The sequence below is a fragment of the Ictalurus furcatus genome, chromosome 7 (assembly GCF_023375685.1).
Source record: "Ictalurus furcatus strain D&B chromosome 7, Billie_1.0, whole genome shotgun sequence".
Taxonomy (NCBI): Eukaryota; Metazoa; Chordata; class Actinopteri; order Siluriformes; family Ictaluridae; genus Ictalurus; species Ictalurus furcatus.
In genome coordinates this window covers 22,146,525-22,167,297 of record NC_071261.1, presented here as the reverse complement: position 1 = coordinate 22,167,297, position 20,773 = coordinate 22,146,525, and the positions used below count along the sequence as shown (strand labels likewise).

The window sequence follows — 20,773 nt, the reverse complement described above, 5'->3', positions numbered from 1 at the left end:
GATATTTCTGAAAGGACAAACATTAAACAACCAAAGACAGATAATAATGACAACAAAGGAAGTCTGGCCTAACGAATTCTCTTCACTAAACTAAAAAAAGAGTATTTTGAACAAGTAATCTATAAAATGTAGCACTCAAACCCAAGCCAAGTTTAGTAGACTCCAAAAGGCCTCCAAAAGGTTTCCAAACATTTCTGAAGTCTTGACAAAAAAATGAAAACAGGAATAAAAAAGATTGATCTCACCAGTCCTTGTAATTAGAAGATTGGATACAAACTTTTAGCTTTTTGGATATGTCCCCCATAGATCACATTGCATCCAATGAGCCACAGATTTTCCACCTCTGCTGTTCAACATAACAAATCTTTTAGCCTTAAGCTACATAAATGAAAAAAAGAATAAAATAAAAGCTAGCTCCAAGCAGGCTTGGAAATAAGCAAAATATAACATTGCCAAGAAAGTGACATTCAGTAACCATAACAATACATTATGCTAGATAGAATTAATGGATTATATAACTGTCGGAGATAACAGAGTTAATATCCTATGACTACTCCAGCTATTTCTCATCAGAAATCAAATCTTGCATCAAATAACTTAATAATTTGTACACAATCTAATTGCTGTTCCCCACTGTGATTGTGTTTTCCGACTGGCTGATACAAAAAATTTTATGGGACAAGGACAGACCTCAGTAGGGAGTTCTGTTCTCGCAGAACAAAATGGTTCCTTCTAGCACTATAAAAGATTCTAGGTTCTAAGTCTATATAGAATCACACATTTTCACAAATAAGACTCCTTCAGAATGCTAGAACCACTGACTTTGCATAAGTATTTGACATTGTAATGTCAATAAAACATTTCCTAAATTACTTCTGGTGCAACCGGTTGCCATCAAAAGCCACATAATTATTTAAATGAAGCTTGAGCAAGTCATGTGATTTCAATATAAAAACATTTGTCCTTGGAAGGTTCCGGAGTTTGTTATAGGACATATCTAAACACAGAGCATCATCAAGAACAAGGAGCTATCAAAGCAAGTCTGGTAGAAAGACTTTTTTTTTTTTTTTTTTACAAAAAAAATAAAAAATACATAAAAAATTAACCAAGGTTTGGTTATAAAAAAAAATCCAAACTTTGAAGATCCTGTGGAAGTTCAATTAAATCAATTATTTAAAAAAAGTAAGAATATGGCTCAACCAAGTCAGTGAATGGAAAAGGAAGGCATTACTCAGAAAAGCAAGCAAGATGCTAAGGGTAACGTTCAACATGATGCTACCACCACCATGCTTTATTGTGGTGATGGTGTTCTCAGGATGGGATGCTGAGCAGCGTTGGGTTTCCACCAAACCAAAAGTCATAAGGACCTCAACAAATAGCCTATTTTGTGTAGATTGGTGACATAAAAACCTGATTAAGCCCATTTCAGTGGCAGGTTGTAATACTAAAAAATGTAAATATCCCTAAAAAAAACTTCTGCAAAGTGCTGTAAAACACTTCTTCTCTTCAGAACAGTTTAGACTTCCAAAAATTGCAGAAAGATGAAACTTGAATGTGCTGAGGCAGTGTATACAGATGTGAGAATGAATGGGATGGAATGAGTTGAGCCAGTGTACAGAACAATTTATACAGCAGAATGATGAAAGTTTGGATGAGGGGAACCAGTGCACACTCTGAAAATGAAGACACTCTATCATAATACAATTAACATGTTGCTATTCACTAACAGTGGCAACATAAACAGTAGTACTCATAACACAAGCCTTTGTAGGTCATGTTACAAAGCATCCAGAGATGGGGAAGGTGGGCATGGAGAAGGGAGAAGAAGTATTTGATTATGTGACCATTTTCTTTTAGATCATCATTGTACAGTTTTGCAGAATATCAAGCCCTTTAAACAAGAATATTGGCTGTTAAAAACATTCAGAGATTTACATTAAAACAAACACTGGCTTGCTTCTACATTTTATTTATAAAAATGGTCCCATAATTACATGAATTTATAGCATGTGCCATAATTTAAAATACATTATCATGGCAACCCATCTAATGTTCTGCTTTAATTTGTACTGCATGTTTTGGAGAGCTTAATATTCATATTTTACATCTATTATAATGTTTTTTTAATGTTCCATTGAGACAAAATTAAGGTACTTTGATCCAGAAGAGATCTCATGCAAACATGCATATAAAATTTCATACATTTCCATAATTGACAACAATTAGATTAGTCACGTTAACAGGTGATAAATTCATTTATCACTTTCAATACTAGAATAATCACTGTGGAAAATATAGCTCAGTTACATAGATACAAAATGCTTTAGACAAAGTTTTGCTAGGTGCAGATATGTTTCAAAGTGTTTGAAGTGTGTTTCAAACTGATGACAGAAAGAGAACCACAATCCTACACTGTAGTCACATTTTGTAGATAATTCACCTTCAATATAAAAAATCAAAATTACTGAATAAAATATTAACATTTGAGATATTACACCTCTCTGGTACTTGCACTGGATAATTAAAGCTGCTTGAAATGCATTTTTAAAAATTAAATACCAATTAGGAAAGTTAATAAACAGTCAAACACCATCAGTGCTAGTGGGGTTGTGTTGTTTAACCTCTGCCCTGTTCCTGACCTTTAACCTTTACTCTGTGATCTCCAGGATCAAATCGTCCCCTTCCAGTGTGCTATCAGCCTTGACATACACCTTGGCTACGGTTCCTGTGAGTGGTGAGTTCACCACAGTCTCCATCTTCATGGCACTGAGCACGCAGAGGGGCTGACCTTTCTCCACCTTCTGACCCTGCTTCACCTTCACCTCCAACACCTTCCCTGGCATGGGGGCTCCCACCTGACCCTTGATGTCTTTCAAAGCCTTTGGATGGAAGTGCATCTCCTGTGGGTTGTACATAAGATTGGGATTAAGGAAATACTCTAAACTCATCCCATCACTTGTGTAGTGTATATGAGATTATCATAGGCAATATGTTTGACACATTGTCCATAACAGAGTAAAGGATGGAAAATATGTTTACCAATACCTGCCAATGATATGAGTCTAAGGGAAGTTGTTAGGGTGGTAAATAAATGTATAATAAACATGTATATTTATTGATCAGTTTCATTAAATCTTCAGTCAGAGGTACTGAGCAAACTGAGTTCAATATCTCTAAAACATAAACAGAAATTTGAGTGTTATTATTCCTGCCAAAAGAATCCCCTCCTAGGTTTTTATTGGTTACTTTGTAAGAGTTATATAGTTTTGAACTTATATGTGTGGTGGTCATGGGAAAACCTTCAGATGGTGAGAATATTACTTTTCGTACTATATATAGTTATAAAATTGCATTGCATTTAACATGTAATATCATATTCAAAATATACATTCAAAATAATGAATTTTCAACTATTAAACCCTGAAAATATTACTGATAATCTGACAGGTAGCGCGTAGACCAGTTACAAAGTGAATCTATTAAATATAAAATATAATGACATTTTTCTATGGCATTTAACCAACTTGATCAACACATGATTAACAGTTAACACCTACAGGCAAACTCACCATTTGTTAAACTGACTCTTATCCATCTAACGCGATCTCTGGCAAGGTTATGATGTTTTGGTGACATATATTTCTTTTCTTGAAGTAGAAATGTTAAAGTGTATTATAGGCGGAAAACCCAAATTCATTTCGAATCATTTTTTTTTTTTTTTGTCAGAATTCTGATGGGTTTTCCCAGATCACTACACATATATTTATGTATTTATAGTTATATTGTTACAATAATATTGATGGGATTCAACAGCTGTCATTAGCTTTCCATTAAAAGTGATGTCTTTGAGTTTGTTATTTTCTTTCTTTTTTAAATCTCTTTTAAATCTCCAGTATTGAGAAATTAGTCATTATTACTCATAATAATCATACGTACAATATGTGACAGAAACAGTGGACACAGTCGAGTATCATTTTTGAAGGAATACCAATTGCCTTAGACAGAATGCAAGAACTCTCCTGACAATTGAACTCATTTTGTAGCATTACAGCTGTTCAAGTGTTCAGCGCAGGCCTCCAGGGTTGAGAATTGCAGATTTTACACTCTCCACTTAATTTGAAGTCAGGTGTGATGACATGGTGGTTCACATTACCCAATTAAGTCCGTTCCAGTGAGGCACCTGATCTCGTTTTAAGTATTTAAGTATTATATCATGAGACTTACTGAAATAATTCACAGTTTGCAGGTCTAAAGGAGGGAATTGACAAATTGACACTCTCTCTTTACTTGAAGTCAGCTGTGAAGCTGTTATTTATGAGGGATAAGCAAACACAAGAGATGTTTTGCAGTAAAGTTGTAGAATTGGCACATAGTTTACACTTGCTGTTGAGAGTCTATGTTACCCCATAATAAAGGATGCAGCAGTGGCACTGTTTTTGTAGCATTAAACCATATAGAAAAAGAGACTTGCACTATATTTTCTCTGTTTAGTCAAACAGGTATCTGGTATGCAAGAAACTGAAGGGAAGTAGCATTTTTGACTGGTGCTGTGAAAGGTGCAAAATGGGAACTGGTAATCTGATAAAATCATTCTCACCCATATATAGAAAGTGAGAAGATAGTACCAAACCACTTGATGATGTAACAGTAATGAGCTGCTATTATCACAAATTACCTTCATTATGGTTTTGCTGTTTCTGCTGACTAACATTTAGGGTATTTCTGATTGTTATGAGAACGAGAATGTTTGTATGATAGGTTCATTGATGAAGAAACTCAAAATTGAGCTTCATTATGGTTTTGCTGTTTCTGCTGACTAAAATTTAGGGTATTTCTGATTCTTATGAGAATGAGAATAGTTGTATGACAGGTTCATTGTTGAAGAAACTCAAAATTGAGTTTCTGCTGAATAACATAAGGGTGTTTGAGTTTCAGGATAATGTTTGTCAGACAGTTACATTGTTAAAGATGCTCAATTTCCTTTGTGAACTCATAATTACCTTCAAAGCCACCATATCTTTGACTAGGACGGACCGCAGTTGACCATTAAGCTCAAAAAACACCTCCCTCTGTCCAGCTTTGTTCAGGTCCCCCAAAGCCAAGGCTTTAATATGTAGCGTCTTTCCTCTTTCCAACTCAACCTGTGAGACAAACAGAGAATTGAATGAGTGAACAAGAAAGCAATATAAATATATGCATTTGTTTTAACCCTGACTGAGAGATGACCTATTTGCACAGTGCTAACTCAGTCTTCCGGCAGGCACCGAGCCATGTGCTGTTGGGCAGTTAAATTGGCACAACTATTCTGGAAGTTGTATACGTCAGTGACTGCTTAATATAGCCCACGCTAATCTAGCATAATCAGTGATGGCTTACATATTAGGTAAGTTTTTCTCTGAGGAATGAAAGTCACCAGACTGGCAAAAACGTCAGAGTATATGCAAGGAAGGAATATGCAGAATTTCACTGAGAATACTATGATCACTATGCAAGGTTATAAGAAAAGCAAGTGTAGGTATATAAGGAAAATCAAAGTCAGACAATTTAGGGACGCTAACATGCTGCTTTATCCTCATCAGTGGAGTTTCTGAGGTATGGCAGGCAGCAGAGTGAATTAAAGTTCACTTGTTTCCCTTTCATCCGGATCTTTCTCTGTTTGATTAGCTGCGGTGGTCTGGCCTTTCATCTCCTCTCAGTGTGTAGCACATGGCCATGAGCATGTCTGCGCCTGGTAGGGTCTGCCCGACAGGTGGGTGCAACGTCTGTGCTCTCTGTTTCAGCAGCTACTGCGGCACGGATTAATGGGGATTTAGGTGGGAGAAACATTGGCAAGATACAGAAAGCAAATGAAATTGTTAAGCAAATGCTAAAACTGGACGATGCCAGACAATTTATTTGAGACATTTTGAGAGTCTTTTATTTAAGGGTATGTTGTGAAATCTTCATATCTTGACATTTACTTTGCTAACGAGAGCTCTTCCTATCCACCATCCACATCCACACAAACAGGACACATTTGCACCAGTCCAATTAAACCTGCTCTAGCACAAGGACAGGTTAGACCACTGAAGACTCATTTAGCACTTTTTTTGTCACTGACATTGAATATTAAAATAGGATGAAAGAGGGGTCCGGCTTTTGGCTAGTGCTTAGAAGGTCAAATTCCATTGCACTGTAAAAAGGCTGAACTGGATTTGGCATGCACTTGTCTGCAAAGAAGGCTTGGGGAAAAAAAGGATAGAGAACAGTAAAAACTCTCTGCCCCAGATACAGGCATCATTTGAGCAGCTATTATAATTTATGGCAGACACGCAGAGCCAGACATCACAAAAAGGTAAGAGGAGACAGACAGAGTCCAAGGGAGAAATAGACAGACAGAGAGTGAGCATTTGAAATAGAAAAGATTGAGGCTCATTACCTGGAATTCCTCTGCAATTTTTGGTCCATCGAGAAATAGGCGTGTGTTGAGACAGTCAACAGGCCCGAAATTGGATGTGAACTCTTTAAACTCCTGAAAGACTTTTGGGTACATGGCTGCTGACATGACATCTTCAGGCGTGATGTCTTTACCATGTGCTGCACATAGATCTTCCTTCAGTTTTTTGAAGTCCATGGGGGGAAGTGATGCGCCAGGACGACCCTCTATCCGAGGAAGCGACTTAAGCACCTATGACACACATTGAATGATCTTCAGATGGAGGAAATATCTGTTCCAGGTTTCAGTATAGCACAATTCTTTAAACTCTTATCAAGTGGTGACAAGTGGAAATTTTCCTGTCTTTAATGGGACTCTTCACAGTGGCATGTTTGGTTTTATAGTACTGACAATGTAATCACTCTGTAATCTCCACCATCAGTTGTTTACATGAGCCATGGGGGGGGGGGGGGGGGGGGGGGTCCCTTTACCAATCCGTATAGGATTTCCCAAGGTTTTTTGATGCTTGATTTTGTTGCAGCTTTTTACAAAATTTGCGATGCAGTTTACAGAGATTTTGTTCTTTCTTTTGAGGAAAACTACTAGAATTGGTGAAATTGCAATTGCATGAAATTGTTTTGCATGGTCTTTCGCAGTGAGGAATTGCTAAATGAAACCTTTTAGCTGTACTCATGTTTGACGCACGTGAATCGAAGAGGGATTTTGGATGAATGCGTGTTGTGTTGTCATCACATGACATGTCTTGGGCCAAATTACCAAAAATTTGTGGTAATTTTGAAAAACTGAAAGCTCCTCTGAATATTGTGGAGTTTCCTTGAGTTTGCTTTCATTTCTGCGAATGTAAAATCGCGAAATCCTGGAAGTACCGTTTATCTTTAATAATATGATGTTTGTATCTGTTTTAGAACCTTTAAATGGTTGTGAGACAAAGATTTGGCTCAGTCCTCTTTAATACATATCTATTAAACCTAAATCTCAGCTGTCGTTCATTAATTATTCAAACATATAAAATAAAATAAGTCAGAATTGAATCCAAACTACCACAATGCAATGAATCACGAGTGTGTTATCGGTAATATGAGCCAATCTAATGAAAATTTGTCGGATACTATAACTTCACATACACCATTAATATAAGCAAACACGATGTAGGAGAAGGTAAAAAGAATAGGCAGGGTGTCAGCTCGGCAAATTGTCAAGACCATGTAGGGTTCCAGTGAGATGGAGAAATAATTGATCTTGGTTGAGGAAAGTGCTTGTTTTAGCTAATTGAGGTTGGCACAATGACAAGAGTCACATTGAAATTCCTTTGTTTTCTTTCGTTTTTTTGCAGCATTAGGATGAAAAAAATATTATTAACAGTTTTTGAAAAATAAGAAGCAAAACAATTTCTCTGAATCAGAGAGTCTCAGTTAAGAAAAGAGGTTTCTAGAAATAAAAACAAAGCACACTTCAACAGGTCCGAGGAATTAATAGTCATGCACCTCATTATTCTGCCAAAATATCTATGGGTTAAAATGGTCAGGCACACACCCACTATGACCACCTTTTGATGAATTCACCTCCTGGTAGCTTGCGCAGAATAATTTCTGAGCATAAAGCATCCCAGTTGGACTGAATCTGCAGCAGGTTTGTTCTTCTGTAGCCGTGGGACACATTTGCCCTCCATCATCAGTTGAGCAATGGCTTACATGTTTGGGCAAACAGCAAGCTACCAAAACCCCCAGCAGCAAAGCTCTTCTTTTCATGCCTTAGAAGCACCGAAAATCAATTATTTCTATCCCCTCTGTAGTAATACAGTAGATGCGTCATTGGTTTAACTCACAAAATAATCTTTTATTTAGAAAATAAAATCATTTTTCTGGGGAATGATGGCCACACAGGAGACAGTGGATGGTTATGGGAACCAGTATGGCTATAATCATTAGAAGCATTTTTTCTCTCTGGGGGCACAGACTTTGTAACCAGTAACCACATCTCTCTACGCTGTTATCACATCAACGGTAGAGGAATTCTCACCACAGTGATTTTATTTGCTCAAATTTAAAAGCGTCAAATGAAGCTTGCCAGCAAGACAGAAAATCTTTTAGTCTCTTGTTATTATTAACTCACATGGTAGGCAGTCCTCTCTCTCTTTGTGTGTGTGTGTGAGAGAGAGAGAGAGAGTGAGAGAGAGAAAAGAGAGAGAGAGAGAGAGAGAGAGAGAGAGAGAGAGAGAGAGAGAGAGGACAAAGAGATAAGAGACAGTTAAGTTCAGAAGGATGTGAGAGGTGCAGGGAGTGCCACTTCAGCATTTAAACACCTCCTCTGATCTCTCATCCCAACCAATCTATCTATCAGCACAACGAGGAGATGGACATATTGAACCCTGAGTGGAGACAACCAGGATGTGATGGATCTTTGGAGAGTAGCATTGAGATGCTATTCACATGACTAAAGAGGTAGTCACACCATCATTTTGTAGATGTGGAGCAAAAATCAGGTCTATGATGGGTTTTCATGGATTGATGTAATTTTGGAGGGAACATAGTGACACTTTTAGCTAGCAAATTCAGGATGAACAAAAAGTCCAGTGTGATTACGACTGCCTAGTTTTCAGAGACCACATCTGTGCTCTTTTTTCTATTGGCGCATGCTGCAGAGGTTCACAAGTTTGAGTATATGTTCTGTATTGTGTTGATTCCTATTCAAATTAGGACAGAAACATTGGCCAGTGACTTGCTGACATTTTGTTGTTTAATGCGCTACATTAATAACGTATTAAAAGCAGATACGCACGATGGCTACACATTCATCTTCTCTCCTGGAATTCATACACTCATTTGTTTCCATTAGATGGAATAATGCACATAACTAGCACATAACAATGTAGCTCCCCATATGTTATACAATTTCTTAGCTACCATTCTTTAGCTTAGTCTGTTAGGTTTCCAGACAAACAAAATGTGGGAATGGACAAGTGCACTAGAGATTTTACTTGCTTGTTGGGCATTAACTAATAAATTTCAGAGAATGTAAACATACCTTAAATTGTTCCAAAGTGGTGTATATTATTTTGTATACTTTGTGAATGTATATTATGATTTGATCAATAATTATTAAAAGTAATTCAATATGACATTTTTTCAGATATTCTTCCAAAACTGTTATGAAATATAGTTATACTGTATAGGTTCTGGGGTACTTGCTGAATTTTATGCGAGAGAATATTTTTTTTCCCCATTCTTTCTTTTTTTTTTTTTACTGCAGAATATTTAGGCTCAGCGTACTATATATTCTACATCGAGTCCAATGTCTTCATTTATAAAACATGCAGGAGCAACTCACGTCTTAATGTATGATCATTCTATACGAGCACATAAGAGCAATTGCTCTAATAAAGCCTCGGCTCCTCACTCTTCCAAGAAAACTGCACACTGATGTAGTTACCTCCCTACCTTAAACAGTGATTAGCATTGTCAGATTGCTGCACTGAATACCACACTATGATTAACTTCATACGATTCGAACTCTGAGACATAAACCCTGGATTTTCTGTCCTAGTTTATAGTAAAATAAACATTATGCATTACATAACAAAATACAGCTTTATTTCAGTGAAATTAAGAGTCAGCTCTTCTGTTTATTGCTCTGGTGTCTTTTTTTAACCTTCTGCTGGCCTTTATCAGTATTTTAATTAAGTAAACAGCCTTCATTGCGTGTGTGTTTTTTTTCTTGACTTGTTTCTGCATTAGATATTAGTTGATGTCTTAATGAACCAATTAATAATTTTGAACTGTCATGAGAAAGTCCACCATATTAGAACATCTCAAATTAGATACAAGCTGCATGAATCCTGATTGGAATGCTGATGTTCATATTGATTTAATTTAGCGTCAAACCCTTTATTATGATCAGTGTATAACTGGATTTCTGACTCCCATGTTCTGCATTCAGGCCAAAGGAGACGGTTGTCATTTTTAAAGCTGTCTCCTGCTGTGAGGCCAATTTGTTATTGCACTGAATTTTTTTTTAATACATAATCCCTCCCCTCCCCCCTCCCCCCAAACTTCCTCCCAACAAATTTCCGCAAATTTCTGGGCCAGAAAGAAGTAAACAGATGCCTGCAGTGAACAACCTTGCTAGATGAAGTGGTTGGCAATACTGCAAATACATTTCTCCTAAGATATATTTAAAATGATATCATTATTTTACAACTAGAGGCAGTTTTAGGGTGCTTTCACATGTGCACCATTTAGTCCATTCAGTCAAACCTTGGTATATTTCCCTTCCCCGGTGTGGTTTGTTTGAGCAGGCGAGAACAGCAACCGCACTCAGGTGTGGACCAAAACAAGTGGTTTTGAGACCACGGGCGTCAGTTGGACTGTTAATGTTAATGTTAATTCTTCTTCATGCATTTTTTTCCCCAGCTCAGCTAGTAGCCTAAGTTTTGTTTTATGGAAGCTGAGGTAACTTAGCTGTCAATGTCTGACATGATCAGAAAAAGTTGGATTTATCCTAAAACTTGCCTCGGGTTATTATTCAGGGCTAAAGAAAAAATCTTCAGGGCTATAGCCCCCAGTGCCCAGGCTAGGTTACGCCCCTGTCTGAGACTGTCTGAGTGAGGTGAGCTCGGTCCAATTCCAAAGCAAATGCTAATGTGCTTCGAGTGCAGTGAATCGGCCCTGAATCGCATCAACTGCAGAAAGTGTCGGAGTTTGAGTTGCAAGCAGTATTTTTTTTAAAAAAAGATGTTAGCTGCTAAATTGTCCACTGAGCCAAGAACAGAGTTGCATGTGCTCTGGATGTCTTTAAGTAGAAACAAACAACCAAACAACATTGGATATGCTTCACAAAGCAATACAAATTGGGCACTGGGCACTGGGCACCACGTACTCTGGTTTCCTCCCCCAGTCTAAAGACATGCGTTGTAGGTTGATTGCCATTTTCAAATTGTCCGTGGTGTGTGAATGTGTGTGTGATTGTGCCCTGCATTATGTTTGCACCCAGTCCAGGGTGTCTCCACCTTGTTCCCTGAGTTCCCTGAGATAGAATCCAGGCCTCCCTGCAATGCTGTGTAGGATAAGTGGTATGGAAAAAGGCTAGATGTATGGATAATAACTATCAAACCTCTGTTTAGCACTTTTTTCTTTTCTGCATTTATGACCAATGAATAAATGAGTTTTTTCATCCCCTCCTACACACCTCTGTCCCTCAGGCACTGTCTTTTGCTTTGTATGAAACCAAAACAAACCAAGCAGCAAAGGATACAAAAGTAAAAATTTTCTGCGATTCTGAATCAGCAAACAAACTAATAGGTGTGAAAGCTTTGAAACAAACTGCATCATTAAGCGTGCTGATTTATGCTTTTTTGCTTTGACACTATAACTGTGTTCATTGTGCAAACTAAAATACTGTACAGATCTGCACTAGTCAGCAAGCTGGGAATAGTTAAAAATCCCCAAAGGAGGAGTTGAGGCCTCATACTGAAATAAAAGCCATTATTAGAGTTGTGTTGCATTTATTTATTTTTTTATTTTGTCTGCAAGAGCAAAGCTGCTCTTCAAAGCTCACAGAGATAAAACAGAGGCAGGGTCTGTAAGAGCACACACTCTGAGCTGAACCCTCAGCACATTTATTTCTACTCCTACTGAGCCTACTCTAATCGAGGTAGCCATTAGCAAATTCAGTTAAGCTAATGCTGTTGAGAAACATACATAAAATATGCCGATTAGTGCATGGTGAGCCTCTCTAAGGACTGCCTTGGAAGGTTTTAGTAGCTTTTTCTCTCAGTAGAGGAATGATACACAAAAGAGTGCTCGCTAATGTTATTAGTCACACAGGATGCAGTTCATAGATGCCACCCACATTTCCCAGTCACCCCTCGTTAATTTGATGGCTTTTGCGGCTATTTGCGAGAAGAGAGTTGTGTGTCAGTGTGGGTGAGCGCAGTGAGATGGGATGCAGAAGAGCAGAAGATGGCAGGTTTGGTTCAGGTTTGGAGTAGAAACTGCCATCTCCTCAGAGGTGTTTAATTGGAGTGTTGCCTGGTTTGTGAAAATGCCTGATAGAGTGTTTTTTTTTTTTGGGGGGGGAGGGGGGGGGTGTTACAATGGCCTCTCTTTAGTTTGATTTTCTTAGCGCTTTCTTAGGATTGAGAAAATAGGCTCATTGTGACGGCTTACAACAAGAAATCAAAGTCTTTTATATTCTAGTTGACATAATCCACTATAATACACACACACACACACACACACACACACATACAATGGTAAATCCATTAAACCTGTGTTGCTAAATAGGATTTATGAAAGACATTTTAATGCTAGACATGTATAGATGACTAATAATTGAGGAATGATGATAAACACTGACCACTGAATATACCGGGACTTTGTGTTTCTCTTGCTTGAACACAGTCTGTGTGTCTGGTGTGTATAAGAATACTTATCAGTGCTGCTCTGGTGGCTCACAGCAGGCTGGACCTGCCTATCCAAGTTAATCTGGATGAGCCGAATCCCAGAGATAGGACACTCGAGCTCTCAGACCCCACTCCAAAGATCTCTAGTGCACCAAATGGACACTGGTTAGCGCTCTCATCCACACAAACACCCTCCTACACATTTGTATGTGCTCGCACACAAACACAAACATGCATAATGCCTTGGGCTATAGTAATGTGTGTTTTTGATGCAGTATACAAACCTAAACCTAGTCTATAGTAATAAAATGGCAGCATTTAAAGTATATCTCCATGGCAGAAGAAACAATGGATGAAATCACTCGTGCAGTGCACCATGGGACATGTCCTGTTCGGCCATATACAGCCCAATGGATGCTAAAATGCTTTATATATCTCAGAAAAATGTTATACTTGACTTCCTAAGGTATTTTCCTTTACTGTGCTGTCTCCGATGTGATGATACTCTGGGTGTCCAGAGCTTTAGCTTGTTGTATGTTTTAAAAATATGCTTTATTTTTTATAGATGAAAACTGCTGATTTTTCACATCAGTTCTGGAAGGCTTATTTATTTTTGGTTTGTTAATATAACGAATGCAACAGCAAAACACATCGTGAACTCAAAATTGAAAGGGTTAGTCCTTACTGAACATCACATGCTTGTTGCTACAGCATATGACAATCACAAGGAGAAAATACTGCACTTTTTTCACTCTGTGATCTAGTTAACCTGGCAAAAATGATATAATAGTGAGGAGTAATTCTTTCTTCTGAATAAATGAGCTTTCTTTCACATACTCATATTATTGCCATGCAAGGTTGACAGCATATCTAACAGCATGCGATGCTCAATAAGGACATTCGGTCTAATTTTACTGCTAAAAATTCACATTTGTCGTGGTGTTATTGAGTCGCTTTTGTGTTTTTTATTTTTATTTATATTTCCTATTATGTTTTTGATTTGCTGATGCTTTTTTTTTAACTTGCTGTTGTGTTGTTTTTTTTTTGACTTGCTGTCATGTTTTTTTTTATTTTGTTGTTTTGTTTTGCCCTTACGCGTGACTGTACTTTGCAATCCAATAGCTATTGGTTCCTAGTCCAACGTTTAGTGGCCCAGAACTGGGGAGGTCAAAAATGTCATACTAGAAATCAGAGATTGTTTAATGCTACTGTATACTGTACATGTTACAATCAAGTGTTTATCTTATTATTTTTACTGTGTGTATCCCTTCTAGTGTGTTCTATTGAGCATATAGTAAACAATGTAGGTGTAAAATACCATTATTCCATACAATACTGTATGTACATGTGTATCGAGATGGATTAAACAAAAACAATACACCAACATAGCCTTATAACTTTGAAACATCCAAGTCTTAAAATAAAATGTGTATTTAATTAGGACATGAAGTTGGACGCAGTCTACTCGACTGTGTTTAGAGACAAACTTCTTAAACACACAGACATCATCACATGACCACTAATTCACTAACTTGTTGACAGCTTTATTGCAAGAAAAGTTATTACTCTTGGGGAAAATTGTGCATCATAAAAGGAACCCCATCATAGTCGAATGCAATTAAAAAGCTGAGTACTAAGCCCTTTTGGCAGTCAGTAGTGTTATAAAATCAGGAACAAAACGTTGTTAATGATCCAGAAACAATGTCATTTCGATGCTCTTATTTATGCATTTATTTTTATACCTGCACTAGAATTCCTCCTCTATCTTTCTATCAAGATGCCTGCCTCCATCTCCTCTACCTCCACCTCCCCGAGAACTAAACTGCACACTTGAATGGTGAACAGGATTCATTAATCGTTTTGTCCATCTGTTCTTCATCTCTCTCTCTCTCTCTCTCTCTCTCTCTCTCTCTCTCTCCCCATCTCTCTCTCTCTCTCCATCTCTCTCTCCCTCCCTATCTCTCTCACGGCAGTATGCTAAATGTGCATGTCACTCTTTGAAGGCCAATATAATGTTCCCTGCAGGGCCTTGTATGGAAATGTTGCCATCGCTGACAAACACCGTTTGATCTTTTATTTTTGGGCTCCAGGGTGTTACGGTCCTCAGGGGTATTGAGTCTGTGTTTGAGCAGAAGTCTGATAGAGAGAAACGGGAGAGTTTTAAAGCCTACTAGCACTCAAACTAGCCTACAAAAAAGGAACGTCATCAATATGACAGCAAAGCCCTCAAAAAGTCTCCCTCATGACTTGATAACTTAGCTGCTTTGTAGTGTGTATATGCTGGAAGTGTCAGTTGTTTTTCTCCAGAAAGATATTATTAACCAGCACAGCATAGCACTTACCGGGAAAAAGAACAAGCACATCTAAAGACAAGTGCAGATGAGAAGAAAGAACATCTTTCTTTCTTTTTCAAACACCCATACACACAAACAAATCATACTGCACTCTCAATTTCCTAGCGTGATTCAGTGTACCTACTAGTTAAAAGACAGAGAAATTGCTTCCTTCTAAACTACTGACACAGGTTCGGAAGGGTGGAAAACTTTGACCACACTGAGGTAAAATGAACTTTACTCGGTAGTTTATTAAATACTAGAAATGTGTACTTAATAAACTGTCAACTCAATTTATATATACACGGTAGATTGCAGTGTAATAAACCTGTTAAACTTCAGACATCTACATTAGAGAGATTATTCTATGCAAAACCCTTAAATTAAAGGTGCTGTTTGTAATGTTTAGCAGAAAGGTTTTCTTCTAGTGTTTCCCTACCAGAAAGGGTTTAAAGTTATGAACCATTAATTATACAATAAACCCTTTAAAATTCTTCAGGAACCATTTGAGGAGTGTAGTTTATTTAACACTCATCCATTTAAACCACCTCTTTATATTATTTTGGCCCAGCAGCTATGAACTCTTCATTATCCAATAAAGCCTTAAAGACCTATTGAAGAACCCATTTGTCTAAGAGTATACAGTATTTTCTTCATTGAAAATGTCCTTTTAACATTTTTTGGCCCAGAATTAAGCTCCACCCCCAGCCTGTTTAAAACGATTTAGCTCTGCTACTTTCCCAAAGAGACAACCAACATGGCATATGTAGCTTGAACTACATGGAGAGTGAGGTTAAATTGCAATTGATCTCACAGGCAGCAGATGGCTCTAAATATTACAAAATGCTGCTTTAATTTGTAATACCATTCAATGAAACTAGTTTAATTGAAATTCGCCAGGCAATCTGTAACTATAGTTATGTCTAACTTTTGGATAAGTAAGTAAGTACATAACATTATTTATTATGTGAAATAAACATTCACTGAAAAAACCCAACAATAAATGAATACCCATTTGTCTTATTTTTATTGCTCAGATTGTGTAATCCTTGGCTACAGGCTGTATTCATTTTCCTCATATTACATTTGGAGATTTATATGTGGAACGCTTCTTTAACTAGGTAGAAAATAACATTACTGTAGTAAGTATGCCATTAAATACATATTTTTTTATGTCAGTTAAAGACAGAGACCAATTTATGGACCAGCTTGTTCTTGCGGATAGGAGGATTTTCTGCACAGTACATACTGCACACTTCACTAGTATACAGTAGGAGAAGGCCTGATAAAAATTCCCTTTCTCTCCCTAAGACACAATGCCACTCTAAAAAGAGAGAGAGGGGGGGGGGGGGGGAAACAGAGAAATACTCAGTTTCCTCTTTAAAAAGTTAATTAACCGTGTAGCATCTTGACAACAACGAAATGACAAAATTAAAGCTCAGATGCTAATTGAGGGTTTTAAATAAATCTGCTTGAATAAAATCAGGTGCCTTTTTTGTCTGTAATGATATTATGGTCTAGTTAACCTTCACAAGATGTATTGACTGAGTGCGGGAGTAAATCATCCATGGATTTAAAATTAAAACAGATAAAACACAGCCTTTGGCTTATTTGGGAAACAGTGATTCTATTTAAGCAGGGAGTTTTAGCTTTACTCACCAGCAAATTCTGTGTTATTTCACAAATTTTCCATGGTGTATGTAATAATTAAAGGTGTGGTTATGCTTTTACTGCTGGGTCAGTGAATATGACAGTCCGTACAGGATTTCACAGACTTTTTTTGTGATTGTTGCGACCAAAAATGCTTTTGCTGCTGCTTTTTTTTTTTAAATTGCAATGTAATTTGCAGAGATTTTTCTGCTTTTTGAAGCAAACTACTTGAATTGGTGAAATTGCAATTGCATGAAATTGTTTTGCACACTCTTTCATAGCATTGTTTGTTATTAAATTTGAGCTTTTAGCTGTACTCATGTTCAACGCATGTGAATCGATGAGCGCTTTGGCTGTATGCAAGATATGATGATGTCACATGACGCACTTGGCCCAAGATGCTGTGGAAAATCTTTGGTAATTTCAAAAAATTGTAAGCTTCTCCAAATATTGTGGAGTTTTTTTTTTCACTCCAATGATTTTGCGTTCATTTCTGCAATCACAAAATCGTGAAATCCTGGAGGGACTGTTGTGAGTGTGTAAGCTCATGTGCTGCTCATGTGTGGTCTTTTACCTTTGACCTGAATGGCTCGGGGAAGCCTCCATGAGGAATTCCGATGTGTCCCTGCAGAAACTCCACCACGGACAGCGGGAAGGACAGTTCATCTGCCCGCTCTTCTACATCGGCCCTAGAGAGTGAGTTTTGAACCATGAACTGTGCCAAGTCTCCCACAATCTTAGACGATGGAGTCACCTGTAAAGAGAGAGAGAGAGAGAGAGAGAGAGAGAGAGAGAGAGAGAGGAAAAACTATAAAACTTTGCTCTCTTTGCATTGTCAGTGCAGATCACTATCGACTGAAATGACACAGAACTGGCATACCGATAAAGTTTCAGTGGTGATGGACATAATTCCCATGGGTACGTGAACAAGCAAGACCAAAAATAGAGGAAGAAAGAAGAAAAGATTTCAGAAGAGCGAAGAGAAGACAGTACAAACCCAAGACAGGGAGCAGGTGGTTGGTTGACAAACAGAAAAGTGAGAGACAGTGTGTGTGTGGGGGGGTGGGGGGGGGGGGGGCGAAGACGACGATGACATGAAACGTTAAATGTCAAGGCGTCTTTCATTTGTGTTAAAGGCTTCATATTTCAGCCAAGTGACACATAAGCGACACATCGTCACGCTGCCTGTCAGCTAACTGGCTGGGCTGCCGAGATAGGCAAAATAGACCACCATTAGCATCATTACTTAGGAAAACATTTTGACAACCCTGTTATTGTATCATCCTGTGCCTTCACATGGATAACAGGGGAAGACACATGATGAGATTAGGTGCATCCCAGAACTCGAACTGGAACCTCATTGAATCCTCAGTCCTACATCCTTTAGCCTGTGAGCTCAGAATTGATTGACGTCCACCTGTTCATTGTTCATTGCTACATCTGTTTGGATGTAGCAATGTTTAAAATTAACTAAAAGGAGTCAAAGTGAGATTAGACAAAAGGTGTTTAGATCAAGGATAGACTGGCGATTTCTATGTGTGGCATAAACATATGGTATCAATCCACTTCTCCAAAATACAAATTCCAATAAATTCTAAGATAAAAAAAGAACAACATATACAAAATGAGTAATCATAATTAAATCGACAGTGGGTGAAAGGGAATTGAAATATGCCTTGCTTTAAAAAGAATGGCCATATGAAACGTCAGACAATGAATAGAATCTTAATTAAGTAAGTGAAGTATACTGTATGTTTAATAATGTTTTAATTACAGTTAGGTCAGTGTATAGGCCTAATCACTGTTCTCTGTTATACAGTTAATTCAGCTAGACATGCCATCGAGTGAAATCACTTTATGTACACTTCACTAGGCAAGGATGTCTCATTTGGTAAATGAGTTTATTCTTGTTTCCCTTCTTTGCATCCTTTCCCGAGGGAAAGGAAAGAAAACAAGGAGGTGCAATTAAAACTCCTTTACTGATGTTCACTACTTTGGAAGTTGAACATCTTTAAATGCCACTGAGTTCATGAGAATTGATTTAGTATTAATGTATCTCTATGGCATTCCATTTACAGTCAGTGCTGTTTCTGACAGTCCTGTCTTAGATTTGCGATGACAGTTGTGTTAGATTGTCTGTCTGAAAGTGTTAACAGCTATATTCTAGCTAGCTGGAGCATCCATCCATCCATTTTCTGTACCGCTTATCCTACACAGGGTCGCGGGGAGCCTGGAGCCTATCCCAGGTGAATATCCTGAGGAACCAGGCGGGAGACACTCTGGACATGGACGGGGGGCAAACCCATCGCAGGGTACAATTGCACACACACTCACACATTATGGAGTACACTGTGCACACATGGCTGAGGAAAGAATCGAACCCCCAACCCTGGAGGTGTGAAGCAAACATGCTAACCACTAAGCCACTATGCCCCCCAGCTAGCTATAACAGTAGCTCCAATTATTAGCTAGCTTAATATTTATGCCCATTTTCCCCAGTTACCTAGAAACAGCATGGTCACATGGAGGTGTTATGGAAGCTGCCATCCTGGAAATAAGCCTTGTCACCCCGATTCTAACCTCATATCTACATATACTGAGTTTCACTGTCCCTGTATCTGTACACTGCACAATGACAATAAAGTTATCTCAATCTCAATCTTAATATTATACAGTTCTATTACTTCTATGCAATTCATACAGACTTCATCATATTTGGCTCAGGTTTATTTAAACTTTATGTTCTTGTTCAATATTTAGCATGAATGTATAGTTCATGGGTTCATCTTAGCTTTGGGTAGCTGAGACAGAAAATAATATTTGATATGACTACACATGAATACATCTATGTGTCTGTTTTATTCTCATCTCAAAAAGACCCGAACATAACCTGTGTAATGTAAACATGAAAGGGGGTATAGCAGATGCACCAGAAGTCAATTTAAGCCAAATACAACATATCATGAGGAAAAAATATTGATTCCACTTTAAGTAAATATTTTAAAGAGGTCATTCTGTCTAAAAACAACAACAACAAAAAAAAAAAAAAAAAAAAAAAAAAAAAAACAGAACACAAAGATTAAATCAATACTGTAGATTTGAAGGTAAAGTCAAATCCTACAGAACAACTACTGTAGGAAACTAAAATAGAAGTGTAATTTTGTAGCCATATAATGTCCTCTTAGAAACAAATAGTTCCTTAGTTAGACAGTGACACGTCTTAGTCTGCTTGTGCCTCCTTTTTTGCCATCGAAAACCCTGGACATGCTACTGAAACAAGAACATTGTGCACACCATTTCATGTTGAAAGCACAAGTTCACAAGATTCAACTAAGTGCACCATAAAATGCACAACAATTTCACGTTGTATTAAGTTTTATAATCGATTTAAAGCTGGTTTTAGGTCAATACTGAAATCTACTTGCACCACACACAAGTCTGTGGAACAGCATGAGGATTTCTGTGAGCTGCTTTCTGGAAATGTTGCATCTTCTCGACAGGTGTGTTTAAAAGTAAAACTATTCTAAGATCACACACACGTCACTTCTCCTCTACCCACTCCACCTGCTTTATATGACATTCTGCCTCCACATCCTTAAACGATTAAACATCACATCTCTGTCACCTTCAACATCACAGGCTAGCTGTTCTTTCATCAGCAGAATAAGAAATGCTTTATTTGACAAATAAACTATTGCAAACATACGAGGGATTTGCTTAGGTAACATGGTGACTGACATCTCCGAATATCTATTTATGCACAGCACCAAAACAAATAATGAGATATTCTCAGGTTTCCACCATTACCACCTGCAATTTTCACCTTCTAGAGTACAAACAGATGAAGACTGTGAGTATGCACCATAATCATTCAGTCACTCCATGCAGAACTGATGAAATTGAGTTAATTTGCTGGTTGATAATCATCCTAGCATAGTCATTTGTACTCTGAGC

The 20,773-nt window shown here is 37.7% G+C and overlaps 1 protein-coding gene across 1 annotated transcript in view; it reads right to left on the bottom strand.

Moving 5' to 3' along the window:
- Nucleotides 1-1,607: 1,607 nt before the first annotated feature.
- pcxb (pyruvate carboxylase b) overlaps nt 1,608-20,773 on the bottom strand; it is a 255,749-nt gene continuing 236,583 nt past the window's right edge. The window contains exons 18-21 of the mRNA XM_053629257.1: nt 17,394-17,573; nt 6,419-6,667; nt 5,001-5,141; nt 1,608-2,900 (exon numbers count right to left, since the gene is read on the bottom strand). Coding sequence (XP_053485232.1) covers nt 2,649-2,900; nt 5,001-5,141; nt 6,419-6,667; nt 17,394-17,573 — 822 coding nt within the window. The 3' untranslated portion in view covers nt 1,608-2,648. The remainder of the gene's footprint in view (nt 2,901-5,000; nt 5,142-6,418; nt 6,668-17,393; nt 17,574-20,773) is intronic.